Raw genomic sequence first — 25,697 nt, forward strand, 5'->3', positions numbered from 1 at the left:
GCCTCGGAATGATGACGAACAAAAGGGTGGCAAGCGAGGAATGCGCGCTACAGGACTGCAAAATAAGCTGAAATAAGAATACTCGAGGGTAGAAACGTGCAACTGCGCCAAGTCTGATAACTGGAAGACAAACCGTCACGCCAATCTCGGCCCTGTGATGCATCGACGAAGACGATGAAGATGGCTGTTGGACCTGTTCCGGGGGCTGATGGCGATGGCTTGATTGGAGATCAGTGTGCCTTGTCCCAAAATTTTTCCTGATCCGCTGCCCGACCTGCCCCTCCGTGGGACGACGAGCTCCAGGCTCAGCCGCGGGTCGGTCGCCGCTGCTACACCATGTGCGGCCGCATGGCATGGTACGTCTGCCCCGTCGCTTTAGCCTTGCGGCAAGGCACCATGGTCTTTCATTGCTATGCTAGATGCGTCGCGGCGACGAGCGTGTGCGTGTATATATATGTATTTATATATAGAGAGAGAGGGCACAGCATAATGCGTTAAAGCGAATGACCAATGACACGTCGTCTCTGTACGCAGGGTGTCCTAGCTAACTCCTAAGTTTAAGAATACGCCGAAGCACTCTAGGGGGACGCGACCAAACGCATCTAGCTGGGTATCGCCTGCAGCAACTGACGCTATTTTTAGTTTCTTCCCAATTTGACGATTAATTAGTATTAATTAACCAACTTCACAAGGAATAACGTCAGGGCAATCCTTCCAATGAGAAAGTTGGAGAGCGTTCTACGAAACGTGTAATTCATGATTTTCTGACTTCCTACTTGCTACATAGTCATTCCTGCGGCACTCTAAGGAAAGTTCGCGAAATGAGAAATAAGAAGGTGCGTGATATGCCTGCATGCCTACTCGCACGCCACGATTGCAGTATTCCCAAACGTGCCGCGTATGAACGATAAGCACATTTAGCACAGCTTGTGTGCTGCCCGGTCTGCTTATCGCTATTATAAACTGTCGAGAAGGAAGCACATCATCACTGGCGTGAATCGCGCGGCCAAAGCCTGTGTCTCTCTGCCCTGTCACTTTCTAAGCAGCAGTATGCCAGGCTAAATGCGCTCTTTGTAAGTAAGTGTGTAAGAAAGTCGAGATTTGCAGCCCAGAGGTACCTCACAGTAAAGAACATAAAGGCAGCATTGAGTACACCCAGGAAGCTCGCGATGTCGCCTTCTGCAACATGGTGGCGCCATCTGCCACCACTATGGAAAAACGCGCGCCGTGCATTGACAGGTGCCGCTACTGGTCATTTGCAGAGAAACCGGTATCTTTTCAGCCATGTTCTCAGCCGTGATACGCCACTGCCATTGCCTTGGATTACTGTTGCTTCTGTTGCATCAGGCAGTATAGGCCAGCGTGTAAACATCCTTCCCTCGCTCGGGCATTAACGCTGGCAAGCTTCAAATGAGTCTTAACAATAATGCGCTTGTCACTCATAGGCAATACGTTTGAGAGCGCTGTAATTTCGCGGGCTTTCTTTACAGTGCAAGAAAAATGATTGAGCAGCAATTAGGAAGTTTGGAAATGCTGAATTCGATGTTCCCTAGAATCCATCTCCTAATTTCTCATCGGAAGTATCGTCCCAACTTTAATACCAGCGAAGTTGGTAAATAATCTTAAAAGGAACTGACGACCAGCCAGAACACGATGTGCGATGGAGGTGGAAATGAAAAGACCATGATTTGTAGTGATAAAATCGAGCGTGCGGTTTGCGATTGAAGTAGACCTTACAATTAAATTGTAAGGTCTACTTCGTCGCAAGAAATGGTAAATGGCGCGAACTGGCGGTGAAGCCTTGGTGCTTCGGATGAAGTATAAAAGATAACTGTACGTAAGTCAGCTGTTGTTAGGTACCGCTTGCTTATGTATTTATATACTTATATATTATATGTATACTTATATATTATCTATATATACTTATATATATTCTATGCGCGTTACGAAGCAAAAAGAGTCCAAGCTAACGAGCAGCGCTAACTTCGTGGTTACGAGTGGAGCGCTATAGAACCGTCGCGTCGTTCAATGCATGGCGGCGCATATAAGATGCTGTTGTATGAGCCCAAATTTGCGAGTGAGTATACTACGAGTTCTGTGGTTCTTGTGAATTACAAGATGCCATCGACTAATTGCGCCGCGAATGGCCGGGTGCCAGCACCTCAATAACAGCACTACTGGCATATCCTACCGCTTAGCTTGGCTTAGCTAAAAGGTCTGGTGCATGTGACTAGCAAAAGCATTGCCTTCGAGATTGGTTTCTCTGACTTGGAAGGAGCCGTCGCTAGGGCGTAGGTTTGGACAGCATGTATTGTAAAAATAATTAAACACTTCATGAAACATGAACCGCAGGAACATTGGCTTGATAAACAAAATATTACTTTCTTACACCTAGGGTCGCAGTTGTAGTCTGTTTCCCACAAATGCCAGCGCTTAATCGCTATTGTGCTCACCTATCACTGTTTCCAGCGTGCTTAAGGAAGCACGATGCAGACGGAAAAAATCAGATAAAAAATGTTCCACGGCGTTTTCTGCGTTGCCACTGTATGGTTTGTCATTCAGACCAGCAAGCTTTCCGTTGCACTAAAAAAATGGGTACCCTGAAAATTTGTCTCAATCCCTTTAAGTACTAATGCAATTCGACAGAATACAAAAATAGTGTTACTTCCTCAGTATAATGGCCAAAGACATGCATATGGTCTCGTCCTCGTTGCTTGCTTCGACATATCTTCAAACCTTGGGTAAGGTGGCCGAGGTTAGCTGGGCCCACCCTGTATAATATGAGAAACAAAAATTAATTAAACTGGGCGCTTTTGCAAAAAAAAAAAGTCGCAGATTCGCTCAAATGGCCCCAAGGGCGAAGCATCGGTTACGATAGCAAATTACTAGACAACTATACGACGTAAAGATGACAGATTTATCCGCCGTGTAAGCTCGTGAACATTCGCTTACTAACTAAATTATCAAGCATGGTGTCACGCGCGCACAGGCAAACATATCTCGCTCGATGAGCGCGGGCACTCGCTGTCAAAACGCCGGCACGAGGAAGAGCGGCAGCAGCAGCGGGCGAATTCACCTTCGTGTTGACTCTCACTTCATCGCGAACTGAGCGGCGCGAACACAGTGCACACGAAGCCATCAGCTCTCGGCGCACCTAGAATCTGTACTCATCGCAGATCGCTTTCAAGATAAGGCTCGCGCTCAGCCGCGCCATACGCAGGCGCCGCCGAACTAGAACGACCTCTCCCCCCCTCCCCCTCTCCCGGTGGCTTGCGCGCGGTGGACGGCGGCGCGCTTTTTTTTTACAAAAATGGTTCTTGAATTTCTGATCACTTCTTGACATGTTTTTGATGATGCAGCACAGTGTTATCATAAACTTAACAGCTATTGTCTTCTAACATAAAATTTTTGGTAGCCGTCACCCAGTATCATAATTTATTGTCCCTTAAAGACCTCTTTCAGGGTATTACATAACGGGAAGGGGGCAATGGCATCAGTAACCCCTATGGTCATCATTATAAGATGGTTTACTTATGCAACGGTACACAAAACTTAGTATGCATGCTAGAAGGCTGTGGGAGAAGCAAAAACAAACAAACAAACAAACAAAAACAATAGAAGTGGTAGCACCAACGGCAGTAGAACTGGCAGCAGCACTGGCAGTATAACAGAGCAGTATAGAAGGTAGACGTTAGAATAACAACGCAATGGTGGTAGAGGAAAGGTTTAAAACCATGACACAATATGTGCCTAAATTTACCTGAATCACTTTCATTTACTATGTCGTCGAGTAGCGCGTTCCATGGTTCAAGAACAGTAGGTAAGAAAGAGTTGTTGAATGCATTAGAGGTAAGTATACAATACACAATTTTTCCAGACAAACCTATACATTTTCAGCTTATATGCATCATGTATAAACACATCATAGATATATGCTCGAACCCATACACGTAGTTTTTTAATATATATATAGAGAGAGAGAGCGAGAGAGAGTGAAAGAAAGAACCAACCCTGGGAGCTAACACTTTCAGGGTTAGTTCTGGCAGAAACATAAATACCCCGGAAAGTGGATGGAAAAGAGGCGCAAGGCAGCGAGTATTTTTTTTTTAGTTTCGTAGAAAATGCATGAATTGTAAAGATTGCCTCAATTAGTTGTGCCTATAGGTGTTTCTTTAGGTTATAATTTGCCCCTCAATATTATTTTTTGCCGCGCGGATTCATCCCTGCCTTTCTCCCTAGCGCGCGCGAGATCAAGTCACCATCCTCGGCTCACAATTGCACGCTTTCACTCGCACGGCGCGCGGTCACGCTGATATCGCACTTGGAATTTATACTGAACATCACGGCGACGGCGACAATGAAAGGGACGGGCCTGCCACTGCACGCGCTGGCGTCTCCCTTCGGGCTCGTTTGATCTGAGGTAATGACCCGAAGGTAACGTACTCCTGCAGCATGCATATGGCTGGAAAGAATGAAACACGAGAAACGAAGAGTGGGAGCTGGTCATAAACAGCTCTTGCAGGTGATTGATTGAAAGCGCATTTGTGGTGTCACTGCGCCTACCCCCACAACAAACCTCCGAGAATGAATCACGCCAGTGACGTTCGAAACAGCGGAGGTGAAAGCGCAGTACATCTTTTTTTTTTTTTAAAGACGAAGTCTTTTTTGGCGAGTTACCCCACTTTGCCGTGTGATGTATGCGTGTTTCGTAACCTCTTTCGTGGGGCAATCCCGGAAATAGTGCAGCCCAACTATAAGTGCCACTGGGGTCAATTGGTATGGGCCACAGGGTGTGCGCCCCGGAGTTCGCTGGGTACGTTGCGACTACGATGATGATGATGATAACTGATGATGACCAAGAGGATGATAATGATGATTACTGTCGAAAATATTTGGAAGGCGATTTAACCTCTAGTTGACTTAGATTGAACGTTGCCACTTCGGCGCGGCCCTAAAAAAATTACACGGTTCGTGCATCCCTTTCTTATGCCCAACTCGGTCGAGAAGACTGTCTTTCATCGATTTCAGCTATAGATGTTGAATCGCCTTCCAAGTTATTTCGTTTCTTTTTCCTTTCTCTACTCCCGTGTTCTGCGTTTTATACCAAGATGCGTTCAGAGTGCGACACAGTGGCATGCATTCCTTTGAACGGCCCTCCTCCCTGACAGCGCCCTGAGCAAGGCGTCGCTGCTGCACGCCTGCCAGTATCAGGATGACGACGGTCGCTTCTGCAATCCCAAGTGGGTGGATCTCAACAGCCACGGCGAGTACCGGCCCTCGTACAACATCTCTCCCCGGAACTACCAGTGAGTGGCACTGACGCGCTGTGTATACGGCATGTTCAATGTGCGTGTAACATTTGCACGCACATGCGTGCTTTTTGTGTGCATAGCGGCAGGAAGTTTTCCTACAGGAATTACTAGACGGAAGTTTCGTGCTAGTGGTTGCGGGAGCTGCAGACATGGCGGTTCGGCGAGCATGATAACGATGGTTTATACGTGGGTTTCCCTAAAGTTCGTCCTTTTTAGTTTCAAACAGCGTTAAGGCTTTGCAAATTGATCATTTTCAACAACGTATTTGCCCTATGAATGCAGCAATTCGCAGTGATACCGCGCGTGTGCAAGGGCTGACTGCCTTGCTGTGTCTAGAGAACTATGAGAGCTTGGAAAATGTAGAAAGCTAAAGCGTGATAAATCACGTAGCAAGATCGTTTGCAGCCACAAAGCACGAATATTAGACAAACACATGTACTACCCATAGATGCCTGGCTGAACGATCACAGCGCCAAAGCTCTCTCTGGCAATTTTACTGCGGGCAACTCTGCGGTTGCGCGCCTTCTTCTTTACGTGCACTGCTGTCGCCCCGTCGCTGCGTGCAGCCCGGTGATGCTGAGCAGCGTCCACGTCCCCAAGAGCGCCAGGGGCCGCACGGGCCACCGGATCATGATGAGCCCCATGCGCTGGGGGCTCGTGCCTTCCTGGTTCTCGGGCGAGCCGCAGAACTTCATCTTCAACACGGTCAACTGCCGCCTCGAGAGCTGCATGGACCGACGCAGCTTCAAGGGCGCCATCGCCGCCGAGAGGCGCTGCGTGGTCGTCGCCGAAGGGTGCGTACATGTCGCACACGCTACGCTGACTATACGGGCCACGTTGCTTTCGCACTGTGTTGACCCATCCAAGTGACATGACCGACTGTACTTGAACTGTCCTTTGGAGCCAATGTTTCGAAAAGGAGGCTCGTCATCGCCAGGCCAGCAACTGCTTTCGCTTTGCAGCGTTTACCCCACTCTCCCTTACCCCGAGTGGCGCAGGATAATGAAGGGTTGCGAGACCTACCCTGTACAGACACCCTTATTCTCTTTCCCCTGTGGCGGTGAGGGTGAGTGAGATATATAGACACTGTAAAGAGAAACCGGCTGCTGCCCTGACGAAGACGAGTTCCCTTGTCCAAACGCTGGCTCCGGCGACCCATTCCGTGTTCGACTACTGTAATCACGCAAAGCCTTCGCCTTCTAAGGGGCAGTATTTCCTATAAGAGTCCACCTAGTGGACCTGTCGATTTTGCCTACTGCTGAAGTACTGATTGGCTGTGGCACCTGGTTGCCACGGCCGTGCAACGCAGTCTAACCAATCAGAACTTCAACAGCAAACGAAATGGACATTTCCACTAGGTGGACTCTTAGAATACCTCCCCTGCACACCTTTATCTTGTTTCGATATCGACATGACTTGTGACTCTACACAAGTTTACAAAAATGGTCAGCACGCTCTTTGTTCTTGCAGTTTGCAAGAACAAAGAGTTGCAATTGCAACTAAAAAAAACAAATAAATGTATCGTCGATAGAGCAGACGCTGGCGAAATTCATGACGATACGGGAAGCCGGTTTGACAGCCTTAATAACGTGTAGCCGACATCCATCTCTCGTTCTTGCGTTTTCGCTGGCTTCGCAAGTCTCCGTTCGCTTTACCAGTTACATTTATTTACGCAATTCTAAAAAAATTGTAACGTAATTAATCAGTCCAGTTATACCTAAATTCTTGGATAACGCTTTCGCTTCAGTTTACGTCTCTCCTCTGGCGCTAAACACGGTCACAGTGGCATTGGTCTCTTAACGTCTCGGAGAATCGTCGGCAACCGTCTGCAAAGCTTGATTGCATGTGTGGGCTTTTACGAACACAAAGTTTCCTGCTTTATTGTTTGTTTTCTGTTCAATGATATGCACTCTGGAACGACCGCGCTTCATTCTGCACCGAGTAAACAACAAAGCACTTCCTTCGCTCGCCTCTGATGAAACCACAGCTAGTGAAGAAACATATAGAAGAATAGAGTACTCTCTCAACGTTAAATCGACTTGCATTGAGATTTATTTCTTGAGTACGGCATGCCGTAAAACACAGGAAAAAATGCAAAAGAAGGTCGCGTGTTGCGCGTGCAGTTCGAGCGCGCACCTATGTAGTGCATGACTCCTATAGCGTGCGCACCCTGCATGCCTCACAGCGGTCGTGAGGGGACACCCATTGCACTTTGAGTCTCCTGAAAGGAATGGTTTTAAATGTATTCTTAGGGCCTCCTCGGGCCCAATGTCCACCCCTGTGGACAACGACTTTCATCAACTTCATGATTAAACCAGGAATAACATGCTAATACATTCTTGTGTAACATAAAGCTAGATGCAGGCCACACTGTATATTTCAAACGCGTAATGATTTTGTTGCCACCAGTTTTACAGATGTATACTTTTGTGTAGGACATACTGCTGCATTTTCACCGACGACGACAAAAAATGAATTTGATGTACATTTCAAATACCAGCAGATAACGCGACAATCCAGGATGAAAAAAAACCAACGCGAGAAACTGTCATGCGATGTTAAACCTGCATATTTGGGCTCGGGTGAACAAAAGGCGATTTTATCAGAGGAAACTGCCGAGATACGGATTCCTTGTGCACTTTCATGGATTAGCTGATGTGAGCATGTGACCATGCCACCTGATAAAAAAAAATACTTTTCCAGAATAGCAACATACGGGTTGACAATAAGAACTGTCTTTAGGAGGCGTTGGCGTCACTAAGATTTTGTTGTGTCTGAGGAAAATAAAAGTTTCCGTGCATAGCGCGACCGGGGCCTGTTGAGTGCCGATTATGGTATAATTAGCGGCGTGACTAAAAAAATTAATTATTTGAACAGCTGCACTATAGATACGCGGCCGCTGAGCACCGGCTATTGTCGGCACGAACTGGTCGCTTAAACGCGCGTTTGGTGATAAACAATGCAGATATGAATAAAGTATAGGGTAAAGAACGTAGCTCTGAGAGCCTTTCTTCTTACCTGTTTTGGTCAAACAGCCTGCGCATTATTTTGCGACTGTAATGAAACAACTGGATAGATGATTTGTGCAGGCTGTTTAACTTCTCGCGCCCTTGGCTGCTAACCAATAACTAGTAAATTGTAGGCCTAAATAATTTGCACGAATTATATATATATATATATAGGTAGATGATTTGTGCGGGCTGTTTAACTTCTCGCGCCCTTGGCTGCTAACCAATAACTAGTAAATTATAGGCCTAAATAATTTGCACGAATGCTATTCCTTGTTCACTTGGGTCTAGGTACGCAAGCACTGAACTGGAAGACTGTTAGTTCCACCCCTGAATTTAGTATTCTTTCCGGTGCATGAAACTGGATAGAGCTTTACTTTTTTTTTTATTAGGCTCCACGCTTGCGTGACGACATGTAGCGAAAGCTGCAACCAGAAGCGGGACAAATGCGCTTCTGCCCGCGTGGCGTAGAAGCTGTGCCGAGTGCAACCACGTTCGCTTTCTCGCCGGCAGGTTTTTCGAGTGGAAGAACGAGACGAACGGCAACAAGCAGCCGTACTACGTGTACTTCAAGCAGCCCCGGGGCGTCGACATGGCGGCGCGCGAATGGGACGGAGTGACCGACGCGCACCAGCTCATGCACAACGGTCACTGGATTGGGCCGCGCCTGCTCACCATGGCGGGCATCTTCGACGTCTCCACCTCCAAAGTAGGCCGCAAGCAACGCGCAGCCAACAAACGCGCAGACACGGACGCTGAAGCACGCGCAGAAACAACTGACACACGCATGTATATACAAACACATAGAGACATGCACGCGCATGAACACACACATATACACGCACTCACAAACAACAAACACACATGCATGCGCGGACACCCGTACGCGCAACATGCAAATAACATACATCCGTACTTGCCAACATGCATGCATAAACAAGAAACACGCGCGCGCGCAAACACACGCAGACACGCACTCACAGTAGTAACAACAAACCACATACGCATGCGCGACTACGCGCACACGACGTACAAACACAAACGAACAACATACATCCATGCACGCACACATACCTAAACAAGAAACACACACACATGCACGCATACACACAACACGTATACAAACAAGAAACGCACACAAACGTATGTATGCACACGCGCACACAGAAATCAAGCACAGGCATGCGCACACATGCGCACATGCGCACACACTTTGTGCCCTGAACCAGTGTCGAGAAATAAATACTTAAAATCCGCATCCAAATTCAGCGCTGTTTTTGGTTTATATGTTTCCGGACCGTGAAACATTTCTCCGTATACGGAGAAATGTTTGACGGGCGCAGCTGTGGCCTTTGACGACACATTTTCAGTCCGTATTTCTTGAAGGTGGTGCTATATAGGGACAGAGTTTCTAGCAAAAGGTCATGCTTTAGTTACTGGCTTACTTCAATCCTGCAACTATAGTCGTCGCTGAAACACGTGGCGTGCAGCGTGAATATTTATAGCGCTAGAAAATCTACGATCAAACAGTATTAGGGGATACATGCAAAATCGCTAATGCACACATCTACGCCTAACACAAAAAGCAATATGTGTATTTTACGCTGTCATGGCTTATACTGGACTAACTATAAGCAGTTTCAATCCTAGCAAGCAACGTGCAAAGGCGGAAGAACTTGCGACGAGGAGATGTAGGTACGCGGCATGTAATTCGTTATACCAATAACTCTAATACCTTTATGTCGGGAAATATGATGTAATTTATATTGGAAGGCCACGCAGATTTCAACTTATTTACCAGCGAACGACCAGCGTATTTACCAGCGTCGTTGTGGTCCGGTTCAGGGGTCTGTGGTTCGGACTCGGGCGACTATCAGAGGGTCGCTTGCCTACGCTGCCAGGGCGGATAGAACATGGCAGCTGGCCTGCGCTACACCGTTGTGTCGCACTAAGCCTGTTGCATGTTGGTGAGGAGATGAGGTCGGGAGGCTTAAGGAAACGAGAAACGAGTTTATTTTGCATATTTGCAGATGTGCATTGCCGTTTTGGGACGCGACAACGTCCACTAGGTGTAGTTGTAATATAGGAATCTCGCCACACACACATACGTGTGCATGATCATGTTGCGTTATTCTGTACATCTGGCCATCATTAGAAGCGCATTCGGAGACACTCCTGAAAGTTTTACTTTTCGCTGTCGTTCACCTTCCCTGATTCGCAGGATGTCCTGTACAGCTACAGCATTCTGACCATGGACGCTCCACGCTACCTGCAGTGGCTTCACAACCGTGTGCCCGTAAGTGGATATACGGACAATACCATGTCAGTCAAGCGCTCCGCGTTATAGACGTCATTAGTTCCGCTTACTACTTCCTGTTTTCTAGGGATTTCGCCAAAGCCGTGCTCACGTGGCGGGTCTCTAACGTCTACGATTCTGTGCTTTGATGTGCGGTAATCAGTGATTTCGAATTAATTCTAATTATTCCAGACACTCCAGTAACTCAAATTGTAACTGAGCTTATTCTATGATATAATATCTATAATGAAAGGCACGAGTTTTGTACTGTAATGGCTTTTTCTATATTTTTCGAAATTATTTCAATTTCGTCCCCGGTCGTCTCAGTAACTTCTAATTAATTCTAATTATTCGAGACACATCAGTAACTCAATTTGTAATTAAACTTATGCTCTTATATCTTACCTATATGAAACCCATGGATGTTGTACTGTAATATATTTTTCTATTCTTTCTGATTCTTTTTTTAATTTCCTCCCCAGTCGTCTCACGAGGTGAACCGGAAATGCTGCGCAACAAGCAAGAGTGTCACTCGATGCTCGTGCCTCTAAAAAACATAAAGCTACGTTGTTTTTGAGCACGAACACCCGAAAATATGCTTCTCATAAGATAAGGATTATACTGCTATGTCGCAAATGCGTACTTTCAACGTGTCTGAGATAGATGTTCATGCGTAATTATTAGAAGCCTTTCCGCTGCCTTCGCACATTTCTCCGCTCCTTATACACTGTAGGAATATATACGCTATACACTATACTGCAACAGCCTTCACAAGAATTACTTTTCGTCGTGTCTCATAGTTGTAACATTTTGCGCACAAAACGAATATATATATATATATATATATATATATATATATATATATATATATATAATGGGTCTACTTAGATGTAGTGGAAAAGAATAAAAGAATGAGGACGATCACTAGCGAAATGTGCATGTTCAGCGAATAGCTCAATAGTAGGGCTGGGCGAATATTTGAAGGTTTCCAATACGAATAGAATATTACAACTAATTATTCGTATGCCTATTCGAAAATGATCTATTCGGTATTTTCGAACATCAAAGCTAACCGCCATATTTCGCGACAACCCACTTTTAAAGTCGAGTTGCTGTTCCCCCCTTGCTAAACAAAGTATCGCAAATGATCAGAAGTGTAACAAGGACAAACATTTTTTAAGCAATGCTGAAACAAAATAGGTAATGCAAGCTTTCGATTTCGCGGTGGAAGCCTACATGGAAACTTGGGAGTTTTGCCTGTAGTCTGTAATTTCGCGTTTCTTGCAGTCTATATAGCCATGTAAAAGTTTTATCTTTTACCCTAGAACAAGTGATGAATTCCTTGGAATGGACCCTTTTATGTGAACCTACGGCACACAAGTCCTTCAGCAGCTTTTTCTTTTTCAAGCGAAGCTTGTATTGTCTCACAAGTTTAGGTGGCTGTTTGGTCATGTAAAGACACAGTTGCTTCCAGAGCAGAGCAGTCGGGGGAAAGGGCGGTTTGGTGTGGGGACAGGTGCGCCGGCGTCGGCGCGTGACATTATCAAAGATTCCAGCTGCATAGGCGCGCGCTCACGCCACGCGTGCAACCACTCGGCGCCGTTTCGCTTCCGCGGGGGAGGGGAAGTGCAGTAAAGGGTATCGCGCGCGCATCGCCGGCTTCGTTTCCGCTCAGCTCACTCTCGAAAAACGGATGGGACGTTCCCCCGAGGAACTGGCACCGTTCGTTGAGCGGCGGCGAGAACTCGTCCGTGAAATGATTCGCCATCGGCGCGCCGATCCAGCCGTTAGAGCCGCCTCAGCCCAGGCAATCCGGCAGCAACGAGAAGATTATCCAGTGCTGAGGGAGCGGGAGTCCGAAGCAATCAGGCACCGTCACCTCGTAGGTCACTTAAACGTGACGAAGGTCAGGTGCACGCAGGACAAGCTCCGCTTACCCCCATATTCCGGTAGGAGAAGGGTTGGTCAGTTTTGTTCACAACTTTGATCATTTTTTGAGACCCCCCTTAATTTTAGTTTTTTGGAACGCTAGCCATACAGCAGCCATTCGTTATCAAAAAATGTTTGCAACCAGGCTCTAAAGATGTTTACGGGTTATTTGTGCAGATTCTTTATTGACAATTAGTGATCTTTTGTTTAAAACCGATGCCAATTGTCCGTTATAGTTGTCATTTTTTTCCACTTGTCAGTACAAGCGTGGTACCTAACTATACCGAATTAAATATTGCTCCTGTAAATATGCGCGTCTGCGTTTGACTATTCGATATTCAATTTGATAGTCGATACGTACCATACGTATTCGATTTGCATTCGGAAAATTTGATATTTGCCCACCTCTATAACTAATATGGGAACACGCCTGGTCGGTCCTGAACGGTCGGTCATGAACGAGGTTTAGCGCAGGGAGACCGCATAGTAGCCATTAACGTTGGAGCTCCAACCACCTGCCAACTTTGCGTGTGCCAGCTGAATCGTGCCGCGCACGCAAGCTTCAATTGCGACTAGCACCAAGCTGTTTGCACCGATAATGCCGAACAGTTTCCAACAAAATTACTATAAGGGAACTAACGCTGCGGTCGTTCGTCAACCGTTGGCGCATGGAATGATGGGTAGGCCACAACTTTGCTTAATTTCTTTGCGCTTGTGGCGTCAAACGTTTTCGTGACAGTATTGGAACACTTTAAGCGTTTAAGCCCTTTTGGTTTTCTAAACAAAGCAAGGCAATTATAATTTCTGCGCGCACGCGTAATGTATAGCCGAAAGTGACGAAATTGCAAAGCCACGAAGCTGTTTGAAGCCAGAAGGACAAAGTTTAGGCACATCCATGTGTTAACCATAATTTCCATGCTGGCTGAACCACCGCGCTTGCACCTCCTCCTCCTACCCCCCGAAGAGACACCAACGCTGGAGTTCTGTCTAGTAATCCTTTGTAGAAAACTCTATGGGCAATACGGCTCCACTATACGCTGAAATAAGTACCCGCCGCGATGGAGCGGATGCTTTGGCGTTCTCCTGCTGGGCACAAGGTCTAGGGCTCGATTCCCGGCCTCATTTAGGAGGAGGCGAAATGCGAGAACGTTCGTGTACCGTATACATTGGGTGCGCGTTAAAGAATTCCACGTGGCCGAAATTAATACGTAGTCGACCTATGGCGACTCTTACAGACCCAGTGGTGCTTTGGGACGTTAAAATCAATCAATCTACTGAAACGTAATTGCGCAAGATCAGCCGCGCAACCGCTCGTCAAATTTCACCTTATGAGAATTCATTGGGAAACAAGACGGCCGTCCTCATCAAAAGACGAAGTGCCCGCAGGCAGCTTTTACGCTGCGATGCCGAAAGGGACGTCAAACTCGAGGAGTCGCAACGTGTCATGTCTATCTAACTTTGGCAGGGAAGTCTTGCCTCATGTCAAAGCTCCTGTCCAGTAAGACCGCTTTGCATTTTTTTTTCACCCGCCTTGGCCAGTGGTGAGCCAGCGACCCAAAGAAACGTCTGGACCCGTGCGCTATCTACTCACAATGCAGAAAAAAAAAAAGACAGCATATCTTCAAATTGGTTGAGTGACACACCCTTGTACGTTTTCAAATAAAAGCAGTGGGTATGGGTCCTCAAGCACAGATATTTAAGAATTTCCGAATAGTGCATGCGATCTTCACGGGTAAAGTTGTGATTAGATGCAGAAGCAAATTGTTGAAAATCTTCGTGATTCTGTTTTGCCGTGCCACTGCGGTTTGCCACGCTGTTTCTTGCCAGCTTTATTCTTTTAATTGCTGTGAGGAACTCTGGAATCTCGCCAGGGTCTCTGTTCGTAAACAACCAAATAGTATATTTCACTGCATGCTAGGTTTGTTAGACTAGCAGCTTGGGCTTGTTGCTTTTCCGTCCTGGTGTTAACAGCTCAAAGCGTCGAAGGGACACGAGGCGAGAAGACGACACCACGAGCACTCGCGGTGTCGTCCCCTCGTCTCGTGTCCCTTCTACGTTTTGCGCTGTTAACACCAGGACAGTTTTGTTAGTTGTGAGTGCGAGCAACACCTTGCCTGTTTCTTGTCGTTAACGTGTAGCTTTGTTACCTCTTTATGCAGTACATCTGGCCATGATGTTACTTTATGACGTCTTATCGCCTTATCATCGCAAGAATGTGCAGTTGATTATAGTAACTCACCAGTAACGCAGCAGGGTTTGGCGGTTGCTGCGGATGAATTTGGTCTGTAGCTGCGTTTCCTTAGCGTGCTGCTATTTCACGAGCATTTTGGCATTCCGCGCTTTTACCGGAATGTGGCTGCCGCGGCGCGGATTTGAACCCGCGATATTGTTTTCAGCGGTATACTATAGAGCGTCATACACACTCAGGGAAATAACATTCTTGTGGGTGGATTATTGAACCATACTCTCCGCACCCATGCTTCTACTGAAAATTTCGAAAATTTCGTTAGCAAAGCGCCCTTCGTCCACCCTCTCGTTATTTTCAGGTTGCTAAAAGAGTTAGGTGCGAAACATACACCTTACGTAATTTACGGATGTTCTGCCTTTTAACATTTCATGCAAGTAAAAAAAAAATTCACCTACGATTATGGTACTCCCTAATGCGAAATTTGAGAGCGGCTGTATTCGTGTTTTCATTTCGCGATGTATTGACTGGCACGGACAATCTGTCTCGTACGGCACGTTGCAATCGGAGCGAAGTGTTGCGCGACTGCCTCGCTAATCGTGCTACGTGGGCGCGATTCACAGCAGCCGCCGCAGCCAGGCCTCCCCTAATGCAGCGCTTTGTTTCCATGCAGACAACACGCGCTACTCTGGCGCCATTTCATAGCCATCGTCGCAGCAAAGCCCGTCGTGCGCGGCACTGCGCTTTTCTTCTCACACTTTCTCTGTACCTTCCTCTTCCGCTTTCCTTCTCGCGCTCTCATCGCTATCGCCGTCTTTCATGCGCGCTCCGTATTCATCCTTTTGCTGTGTTCGTTCGCTCGATTAAGAGGAGGGACACCACCGACGCTCGCCGCAGGAACGGACGTCTAAGAGCTGCTCTCTAAAAACCGTGCACATTTCTTTCCCAGAGGTTCGCGCCTTCGTTATTCGAGCATGTCATATGATCACTGTAGACTACGATTGTCATCCTGCTACTTCAACTATATGACACCCCCAGTTGTGAAATAGAGAGACAGGGCCCGTGGGCACGGTTTTTCCTTTCGTACCCCTATAATTTGGTGCGTTTTACCACTGAAATCTCTTAAGTTGTTGCAGTGTTTTATAATGCAGTTGCCAAGCGTCAACGAATCATACCGCGTCAGCCAATTATAGTTCCTAACGGGAATTTCTTTCTGGTGTGGCATCGAAGGCGGCGCAATATTATGCGCAGTGAGTGTTGCAGTTTCATTCAGTGCCGGTTGGAGCATTCTCAGGGGGCTTGCGGAGGAATCTGCTACCGATAACAATTAGGCATTTACTGTGCAGATGGCGCGCTCCGGTCATAAAGTGGGGAGAGACAGCTATTTTGCCCTCACTCTCGCGTCCTACTTTTCATATCCTGCTGATAGGTGTGCTTAAATTATTTTACCCCGGGTGATGGTCTCCCGATAAACTCGAGAGTATGGACACAGTCTAACACAGTAGCTAGAGGCGCCGTCATGCTCTCCAGGTGCACTACATACCTTGCGGTAGCTTCGGCGACAGTGTATTCACCGAATAGTGTGTGTGTGTGTGTGTGTGTGTTTGTGTGTGTGTGCGTGCGTGTGTGTGTGTGTGTGTGTGTGTGTGTGTGTGTGTGTGTGTGTGTGTGTGTGTGTGTGTGTGTGTGTGTGTGTGTGTGTGTGTGTGTGTGTGTGTGTGTGTGTGTGTGTGTGAGAGAGAGAGAGAGGGAGAGAGAGAGAGAAACGAATATCGCTGTAGAAGGAAACGCATCGTGCATTTCGGCAACACACCCATTGGCACAAACCTTGCAATTCCAAGAAGACACACTTTCATATGAGTTCATTATTTCACTCAAACACTCTTTTGAAAGGGCGTAAGGGGGTGAGCTTTAGACCTATGAAAACAACACTGAGCTACCGCGGCGATGGAGCGCGGAGTGTGTGCATGTTCTCATTGTACGGTGCAGGTCATCTTGGACGGTGAAGAGGCCGTGGCGTCATGGTTGGACCCCAACTACACCTTCGAAGAGGTATACGCTGCTTCCTCTCACGCACTTTCGGGTATTCCATATGTTTTGCTACGAATAAGAAATAAAAATGCTTACATCTGCAAACCTTGAAATCGCAACCGTATGGGGTCATCTCTCATATAATGCCGAATGCATTCGTAACTCAATAGGTAATTTCCTAAACAACTCATAGTTTGCGCGCCAAGTCATATTTTAACACTATTGATATATATGACGATGTTTGAGCAATGCTTTCTACTTCTGGGAGGTTATGAACTGAATGCAGAAAAAAGAAAAGTCGCAGTTTCGCCCGAAAGGCGAAGCATCGATTGCAGTAGCAAATTGGTGGAAAGCTACACGAAGTAAGGATAGCAGTATTATCGGCCGTATGAACTTGTAGGCATAGGCAAGCTAACTAAATTAACAAGCGTGGTGTCACACACACACGAACAAACATGAACATCTCACTCGATAACCGCGAAAACTTGCTGTAAAAACGCTGGAGCCAGGAAGCGCGGCAGCTACAGCGAGTGAATTGACCTTCGTGGTGGGTCTCGTACCCAGCGCGAACTAAGCCGCGAAAACAGAGCGCAATTAAGGAGGACTCTGTCGCAGTCGCAGATGGTTTTCAAGATACAGCTGTCCTGGCGGCCGTGCGCGCCCGCACGAGCCACCCGGGCCGGCCGGAGTGGAACGTGCCTCCCCTCCTTACCCTTCCTCCGGAGCCTTGAGCGCGGCGGAAGACGGCGCGCTTCCTCCCCGCTTTTCTCTCTTGCATGCGCGAGATTGAACCGCGATTGCCGGCTCACTCTCGCGCACGCTTTCACTCGCGCATACTGCATAGGCGCGCGGTTTTATGATTTTATCGCCCTTGGACGTTATCCAGAACGTCACGGCGACGGCATAAATGCGCCTGGAGTGTCTATGTAATTGCTATATCGCAATAAAAAAAGAGGTTTAAATTAACATAATTAAGACACAAAATCAGCAGCTTCGACTCAACGACAGCACTGAGCCGCTCAACTGCAGGGCGAGAAGACGACGAGATGTGCCATGTTTAATGTGCCCTTATGTTATTTTACGGTATAAAGTATGTAAACAAAGGAGAAATTTTATATTTTGTGCTACCTTTATGCGACTTCTTAAGAACAATTTGCAGAGCGTAGTAAGCTTAAAAGCATCCTTTATCTTTGCAAGATGTGAGGAGACGACAAAAGATTGAGTTCGAGCGTTGCTTGCTCGGTATATGTCGTTCGGTGCTTTGGTCATTGGTTACTTCAAGGCTTAATTTACACCTCGAAAGACGAGATTTTATAGTTTAAGATATTATTTTTTAAATTACTCGTTAAAACCATTTTGTGAGGTTGGAGAAAAGAACGCAGCTTATTTTTTCTTTCCTGCCTTTTTCTTACCTTTTTTTGCCACAAAAGCAGGGCGGTTGTGGAGTTGTGGTAGAACACCAGCTTCAGACCCTTGGGGTTCTTGGTTCGAAACACGACTCAAATTCGTAAAAACGTTTTCTTAATTTATTTCCGTGATGTTACAAGGAGCTGTGACGTTACAGGGATAGCGCGATGACTAAAGCTATAGCTCACAATTGCTCAGTAAAAGAGAAGTATGGTGCGACGTTTTGACGTGTAATTGGACGCAGCTGACGTACTCCGTGCGTTGCCCACCCAACCTGGTGTGTCATCCGGTCTCCCCCACTGTGTCCAAGGTGACCAACAACACCGTCGCTTGTGTGCTCCCTTACCGCACTGAAGAGTGAGTGTAGCATCTGCGCTCTGTACTATATACTGCACTCCTTTGCCGACGGACGCCGCCACTCAGATGATGGTGGGTGAATCGCACAGCACTGGAAAAGTGATGACCGCTGAAAACAAGACACGAAAGTCAATGAATTTCAACGATTTTATAAGGACGAAACATGCGTACTTATTGTACAGGATGAAAAATAGGCACAGAAAACAATGAAATCACAGGGGCTCAACGCGTGCGCAGAAAAGTTATTGCTTTGTCGAGTAAGGATATGTAAAAAAATTAAATTCTAGGGTTTAATATGCCGAAACCAAGATCACATTACGAGGCGCGCTGTAGTCGGATACTCTGGATTACTTTTGACCACCTGAGGTTTCTTAACGTACACCTAACTCTAAGTGTGCGCGCGTTTTGCATTCCGGCCCCATCGGAATGCGACCGCCACGACCTCAGCAGCGCGACTGACGCGGCGGATATACACAGAAGGACGATGTAGGAAGTGCTCACACACTACTGTCCTGCTCGGTAGAGTATGTGCGTATGTGCATTCCGTGCTGATGGATTAGTTGAGAATCACTATATACACACTCTTGTTTCTGCGATCATGCTTTGTGCTGTGATTCGCCTGTCATGTAAGACCAACTCGCTCAAAATTTTGTTTCAGCAGACGAGCATCGTCGAGTGATACATCCCGCAGTTCTGCAAAAGTGGCGTGAGACGATCTAAAGCTTTGCAATTTAACGGGGACGTCAGAGGCTGTGCGGCAGTGACTCTCATTTTCATAAATTTGGTTAAAAGTCATTAATTAACCTTTGCTGCCAACCCTCTAGGCGTCAACGGGCTCCGATAATGAACGAGAGTATGAAATTGGGCTAGTTCTTCGTGAAATATAGACAACTTGCACGTGACGTCATGCACTCAGCTCTTCACCCTGCTCAGGCCTGCATGGTCCTCCAACCAGGCGGCTAGGATGACGTCAGCGTATGTGCCCCGGGTAATCTGCTCCAATATCACAGAGGGACGTTCGGAACGCTGTTGGTACCTGTGGAAAAATCGTGGCAGAGCTAGCGCGCGAGACGCCACAGAAGCCGCTGCTTCTCACAGCGCCAGTCCTCCGACATGGGCTGTGTTCCAACACTCACTGTAGACGGCAAAGTAGACCGCCAAGCGGACAGCGGCCATCCTAAATCCAGTTCCAGTTCTAACGAAGACATCAAAGTAGACAGCTTCGCGACGACAGCGTCTATGTAAAAGACGATGCGGGATACTTTCCTGCCCAAACAAGATGGCGGCTGAGCAGGACGCTTGGAAAGCTGACAGGAATGTTGCCTGTGCATAAGAAAAGTTGACACGCGTTATCCTACGCCCTTAATGTAAGCTTCATCGTGTTTTTCATAGGTTTGCAGGCGTAGACCTGGAATATAGAAATAATGTGTGCTTCTTTTAATTTTCAATTGTCGCTGCGAGGAGGCGTCACGTCGCAGAAGCGTCTTCCGTGCGTCTTCCAGACGGCTAGAAACGCGTCCCATTACATGGCCTCGAAGCTCTCTCGGCTGTCTCCTTATAGCTGTGTACGTAGACTGTCTCCGACGCTGGCCAGAATTGGAACACACCCGATGTCTACGATGACGTCGGTGCAAGTCGTCTATAGCACATACCACCGTGTGGTGGGCAACCTTTCCTTGATTGACCAGCGCTGGAATCTTTCTTCTCCACTTCTCAGGCATAAGGGAGACAACGTGGTGGCGAGGCCCAAGAAGCGTGCCTCCAAATCGCCCTCCAAGCCAGTCAAGAAGGCGCACAGGTGAGTCACGCGACGGCAGACACTCATGTGCATGCTACGCGCTAACATTTTATCGAAAGCAATGCAGTTAATCACTTGGTTACGGTAAGCGAAACATATCCAGGGCGTCGTTGTCCCTGAAATTGTTGCATTATAAGAACTAATTCGGTCTATTAAGCTGAGTACGCACGCATACATGGTATGGAATCCAGGCTATGAATATCTTGACACGTTAGAGTCATCTTTAGCTCGTTAGCTCGTTTCAGTGCCATCGTACATCCAGCGTGTCATCTGTGAAGGTAGCATTAGCTCTCCCTTTGCTACCAGTTATAGGACTTTCAGAAAATTTACCACCTAATACCAAAAATGTAGAACTTTCTAAGAAACAACCTGCATAACGTCGCGTACTCATAATCGTCTTAAGGTTCGTGTTTGCTTTTTTTTACGCTAGAAATCAGTTTTGTTTCTTCGTTCCACAGGCGGGCAATGAATGGATAGCCCTATCCGCTTCAATTGTCTAGATTATCCTTTTATCTCGGATTAGAGCTGTAATTAGAGTATAGTTTTACTCTTTGCATTTGTTCTTACCTTCTGCCTTACGGTGCCCTTAGTTGTATCGCTTTCTTTTTTTTTTCTCAGTGTTCTTGGTTTATTAATTCATCTGGCACATGTCTGGCATATGCATACTGATTCATTCCAACTGATGCAGTGTCTGTTGCCTCCTGTAACGTCCTATTTGCCTTTAAGGTATGCAAACACATAAAAACATAAATTTATGCTATTAGTTTTACGGAACGTTCTTGCGGAAAAGATATGTGGTTCTTTGAACTGTGCATAATGATGTAAGGAGGGTATATTCTCGATAAGATATTACCAGCGGCGGACATCATGCAGCGTGTATTCTATGCAGTTCAAATCAAGTGAAATTAAAGTTTATTTTCATTCTGTTGAAATATAGATTGACGGTGCCCTTAGTTGTATCGCTTTCTTTTTTTTTTCTCAGTGTTCTTGGTTTATTAATTCATCTGGCACATGTCTGGCATATGCATACTGATTCATTCCAACTGATGCAGTGTCTGTTGCCTCCTGTAACGTCCTATTTGCCTTTAAGGTATGCAAACACATAAAAACATAAATTTATGCTATTAGTTTTACGGAACGTTCTTGCGGAAAAGATATGTGGTTCTTTGAACTGTGCATAATGATGTAAGGAGGGTATATTCTCGATAAGATATTACCAGCGGCGGACATCATGCAGCGTGTATTCTATGCAGTTCAAATCAAGTGAAATTAAAGTTTATTTTCATTCTGTTGAAATATAGATTGGCGGGCTATAAAAGAAACATCTATTTTAGAAGAACTTAACAGCCCCTGAAATAAATTTCTGGAGTGGCAGCAGCACTTCGTAATACAAAAACTAAAACTTGACAGGCACAAAATTATTAAAGGGTATGCGCATTTTAAATTACAACACACGGATATAAAAGTAGAAAGATTATGATCAGTAGATTACATTCAAGATAAAAAAACGAAACAAACGATTTTCGCACAACAAATAACCTCCAGACATACGCAGTTACAACTGCAGATACAACAGCACGGATGTATTACTGAAAATTGGTGGCCTCGTATCGGCATCATTAAAATAAATTAACTAATTAGCTTTTCTACAACATACACACAAAAAGTATGCTTAGACCAGATATTGGAACAGCTAAAATAAAACTATTTGGGGCTCAAGTGTATGTCCTCACAGTCGTAGCCCCGAGATGGGCACGGGTTTTCAGATAAATATTTAAGTTCAACATGTCCCAGGAAATGGTTGGGTGTCGCGCTTATATATTGGCAGTCTCGCTTTGCATTGCGCGGGGAATGTTTTACGATGCAAAGGAAACGTAGAAAAGAACGAAAGAGCAATGTATTTCAACGCACAAGAATTTATCGACCACTTGCTTGTTTTCCGCATGGAGGTGCGCCATCAGCTGCCGATCGTAAATATGTGACCTGTAGTGCATGTATAATCATAAAGTCGATTAGCACATTTAGTTATGTTGTATTTATCCGTACCAAGGTGGCGAATCAGGCTCATTGATAAAATTTCATGTTGTACAGGTCTTATAGAAAGCACCAGCACAGAGACAAAAATTTTACAGAAAAGCCGACAGGACAGCGCTTCACTCACACCTGAAAACTTTTTTTATTGAACACAGAAACCCTATAGTTAGTTACGCGATTTACACGTTAAATTTCGTCTGTGTGCCGGTGTGCTTAAAGAACTGTTCAACGTGTGCTTAGCTGTGTACGCAAAATGTCCTTGGCATTTCTATCCAGTAGTGGTAAAAAATAGCATCAAACATTGAACTTCAGCACGCTTTGTTAACTCTGTCGCTCTAGTTCACGTCAGCGTGCATAGTATATTGCTATGGGTGGCGTCCAAAACAGGGCGTCAGCGACGTGTTTTCAGCTCCCAAATCACTGCCGGCGCATGCAGCCGGCCAAAGAATTCCAAGGCAACCGTCGCTGGAATGTGGATATGGACTCCACCTATTCACGTGACCGCTTTCTGAAGGCACTATCACATTTCACACGATGCTCGACGTGCCACGTTCCGTCAGCAGCGGTGAAATGTGTTTTTTTTTCTACATCGTATAATGCGTGGAGCAAATAATTACTTGCTGCATGTACTTTGAGATGAGACAACGCACTGTGACTGACTGCACAGTAAATCAAGCTTCACTCTAGTTACGAGAGCGCATTAGAAAATGCATTAAGCATATAATCCCCCGACATTGACTTTCTTTCAGCGGAGTCAGCTATACGGGCAAATTGTAATAAAGTTATGTCTCTTTGACATATTTTTCCTCCATCGTAATTACGAAATTACAAAACAATGGATACTGCTCAACTGCAGGTGACCACGGTAGCGAATAATGTGTAGCCGAAAATCATTCCTTAAATTTAGATGCGTTGTCCTTACGAACTTTTCTCGCCCCTTCCTAAACATGCTGTTCTACAACCAGCGTCGAAGGCTTGCCGGAAACAGGATACGTGAAAAAAGCCAGATTCCCACCAAGCATGGTCACATACTTTCGAGTTCATAGCTACTAGTATGAACAATCGGCCATCCAGCATAGGTTTTGACAGTTACGCTAATGGACCTGCAAGACTAAACACTTTTACACTAGCTCTGAAGACAAACATTTTTCTTTGTCGACGTGATGGTTCACGCGAATGGACGCAGAAAATTCGCTGGGGTAGCCCATATACAGCTTCGCTGCGAAAAACATTTGAGCTATGCTAGTAAGTTTCCATTCTACAATATGAAGGAAGCCGATCTTAGAGTCTTAGAGGGGGGGGGGGGGACGATTGTGTAAGGCACACAAGCTTCTGTACTCTGCAGAAGTTTGCATGCCTTACACAATCGCCTATTAAAATACAAGCGGCATGCTTTGAGAGCGCAGAGACTGATAACCTTTGTGGAACCCGTTTCCTGTAATCTTTCAATCGCTGGCTATACATCATCACACAATAGAAAAGGCAATCATAACAGGAGTGCATGTTACTGAAAACAGAATACCGGAAGGCGTGTCCGAGTACAGCTGCACTAGTAGCGACACATTTCGACGCTGTGCCCAAACATGACATGTTAAGAACGTTGTTTTGGTGCACTACTTTTATCCTAAAAAAGGACGAAATAAAGAAGCCTAAAGCTGCCGTCGTCATGATGACAACCTGTCGCAAAGGCCTCATTGTGGGCAATTTTGCGACACCCAAGCCAGAGAAGTGCGAGCAGTGTTTATTACAAACGTTGGGCACGCTCTAGTTAAAGGGGCACTAAATAGCATCGCTAAGTTAATTTAGATTGGTAAAGTATTTTTTTAAACTGTGTTTTCGTTAATTTCACTGAACTAGAGGGATTATTATTATGAGAGAAAATGAGGGCCGAAGTTTTATTCCTTAGATTTCGCGCCGAAGCTCCAGCGCTGGCACGTCACTCTGACGTTAAGAATCTCAACGCGCGTTTTCGTAATTAGGCCGCTCTGGCTCAGTAAATGTTCTTCAGACTTACCCAGGTTTGTATTTGCCTCTTTTGGAATACAACGTAGTCCATTTGTACCAACAAATAGGTAACTAACCGAGCAGGCGGCATCATAATACATGCCGTCACAGCGAGTTGATGCAGGACCCTCCCCCCCGCCCCCTTTCGCTCTAAAATCGGCTTTCTTCGTATTGTAGAATGGTACCTTAGTAGCACAGCTCAAATGCTTTTTTTTTCTTTAATATATACCTACCACCAACCCTTTCATGACGGCGCATATAAATAGCGGAAGAAATGTCTATTTTCTATCTCAATATGTAAAACACATCGAGAATAAGCATAATCAACGAAAATGAAAAAAAAAAAGTTTTTCGGAAACTTTTTTCAGCAATACGGAGAGATCACCAAGCAGAAAACCGGACTGGGGCTTCGCCTCGAGCCACCTGTGCCTTCGTTTCGCATTTATACAGACAGCTCTCGTCATATGTAAACCATGGCTGCGCATTTCATTTGCTTCACATCACGTGTGTGGCACTCAGTGCAGCCGGAGATCTTTCATCGTTCTGTCTACTTTTACCGCGCTTTCCAAGGAAAGCGAGCCCCGTGCCAAGCTTCTTCCTCGGCTTGTGTTCCTGCTCTAACCAACAGATTACGCTTGCTGGCTGTCATGCAGCGATGGCCAAATACGTTTACCTAGAAACTTCATATTGACTGCCGAAACTCAGCAATTAAATTTTTGCCTGTAAGTAATACTCGTCAATAAAGGGTTAAACGCAGCTTCGTAAGATGCCGCCACCGTGTGCTGCTACTCGTGTCTACGTCTCCTGGTATTTCTGCATGCGCTCACGCTAGCGTTCTTCAGATGTTCTAAAATATATATAATGAGCATTGTGCCCAAGTTACAGGTTAGGATAGCCTAAAGTAGCTAACGAAACCAGTGGCTTGTTCGCGCACCGCAGGAGCCGCTCCCGGTCAACCGCGATGTCGGCCAGCTACCGCTCCTCGTCGTCGAGCACCCGCTCCCACCGCCGCTCCCGCTCCAGGGCGGCGACGCGGAAGCGCTCCAAGACGCGCCACCGCGCAGCTTCCGACTCCTCGGAGCGCCGCCAGCGCAAGCACTCGCACAAACGCAGCGACTCCCGCCGCCATGGCCGCTCGTACTGAGAGGCGTCCGTTAGCCTCTTGCGCGGCCCGGGATGAGGCGCTCGCTATTGGTCGGTAGCGCTGAGCGGTCCTGTCAGGTGACCCCGCGCCACGGTATGCCGGCCTGTCGAGCACTTGGACTCCAACGTCCTCGCCCGTGCCGGCGAGAGCTCGGAGAAACTCGACGAAATTGGATTGACTTTAAACATTGTC

The 25,697-nt window shown here is 46.4% G+C and overlaps 1 protein-coding gene across 1 annotated transcript; it reads left to right on the plus strand.

Moving 5' to 3' along the window:
- The first annotated feature begins 187 nt into the window (after positions 1-187).
- LOC142584248 (abasic site processing protein HMCES-like) lies at positions 188-25,697 on the plus strand. Its single transcript, XM_075694396.1, has 9 exons — positions 188-356; positions 5,169-5,306; positions 5,879-6,106; positions 8,834-9,029; positions 10,542-10,616; positions 16,720-16,782; positions 18,413-18,525; positions 20,243-20,323; positions 25,301-25,697. Exons 1-9 carry the CDS (start codon positions 337-339, stop codon positions 25,503-25,505), a joined length of 1,119 nt encoding a protein of 372 aa, XP_075550511.1. The 5' UTR covers positions 188-336; the 3' UTR covers positions 25,506-25,697.

The sequence above is a fragment of the Dermacentor variabilis genome, chromosome 6, assembly GCF_050947875.1.
Source record: "Dermacentor variabilis isolate Ectoservices chromosome 6, ASM5094787v1, whole genome shotgun sequence".
Taxonomy (NCBI): domain Eukaryota; kingdom Metazoa; phylum Arthropoda; class Arachnida; order Ixodida; family Ixodidae; genus Dermacentor; species Dermacentor variabilis.

Bases quoted from the DNA above. Each gene is read 5' to 3' on its own strand.
- LOC142584248 (XM_075694396.1), top strand. From the start codon at position 337: ATGTGCGGCCGCATGGCATG. The intron at 5,307-5,878 runs GTGAGTGGCACT...CGCTGCGTGCAG, and splicing joins ATCTCTCCCCGGAACTACCA to CCCGGTGATGCTGAGCAGCG. The intron at 9,030-10,541 runs GTAGGCCGCAAG...CCTGATTCGCAG, and splicing joins TCGACGTCTCCACCTCCAAA to GATGTCCTGTACAGCTACAG.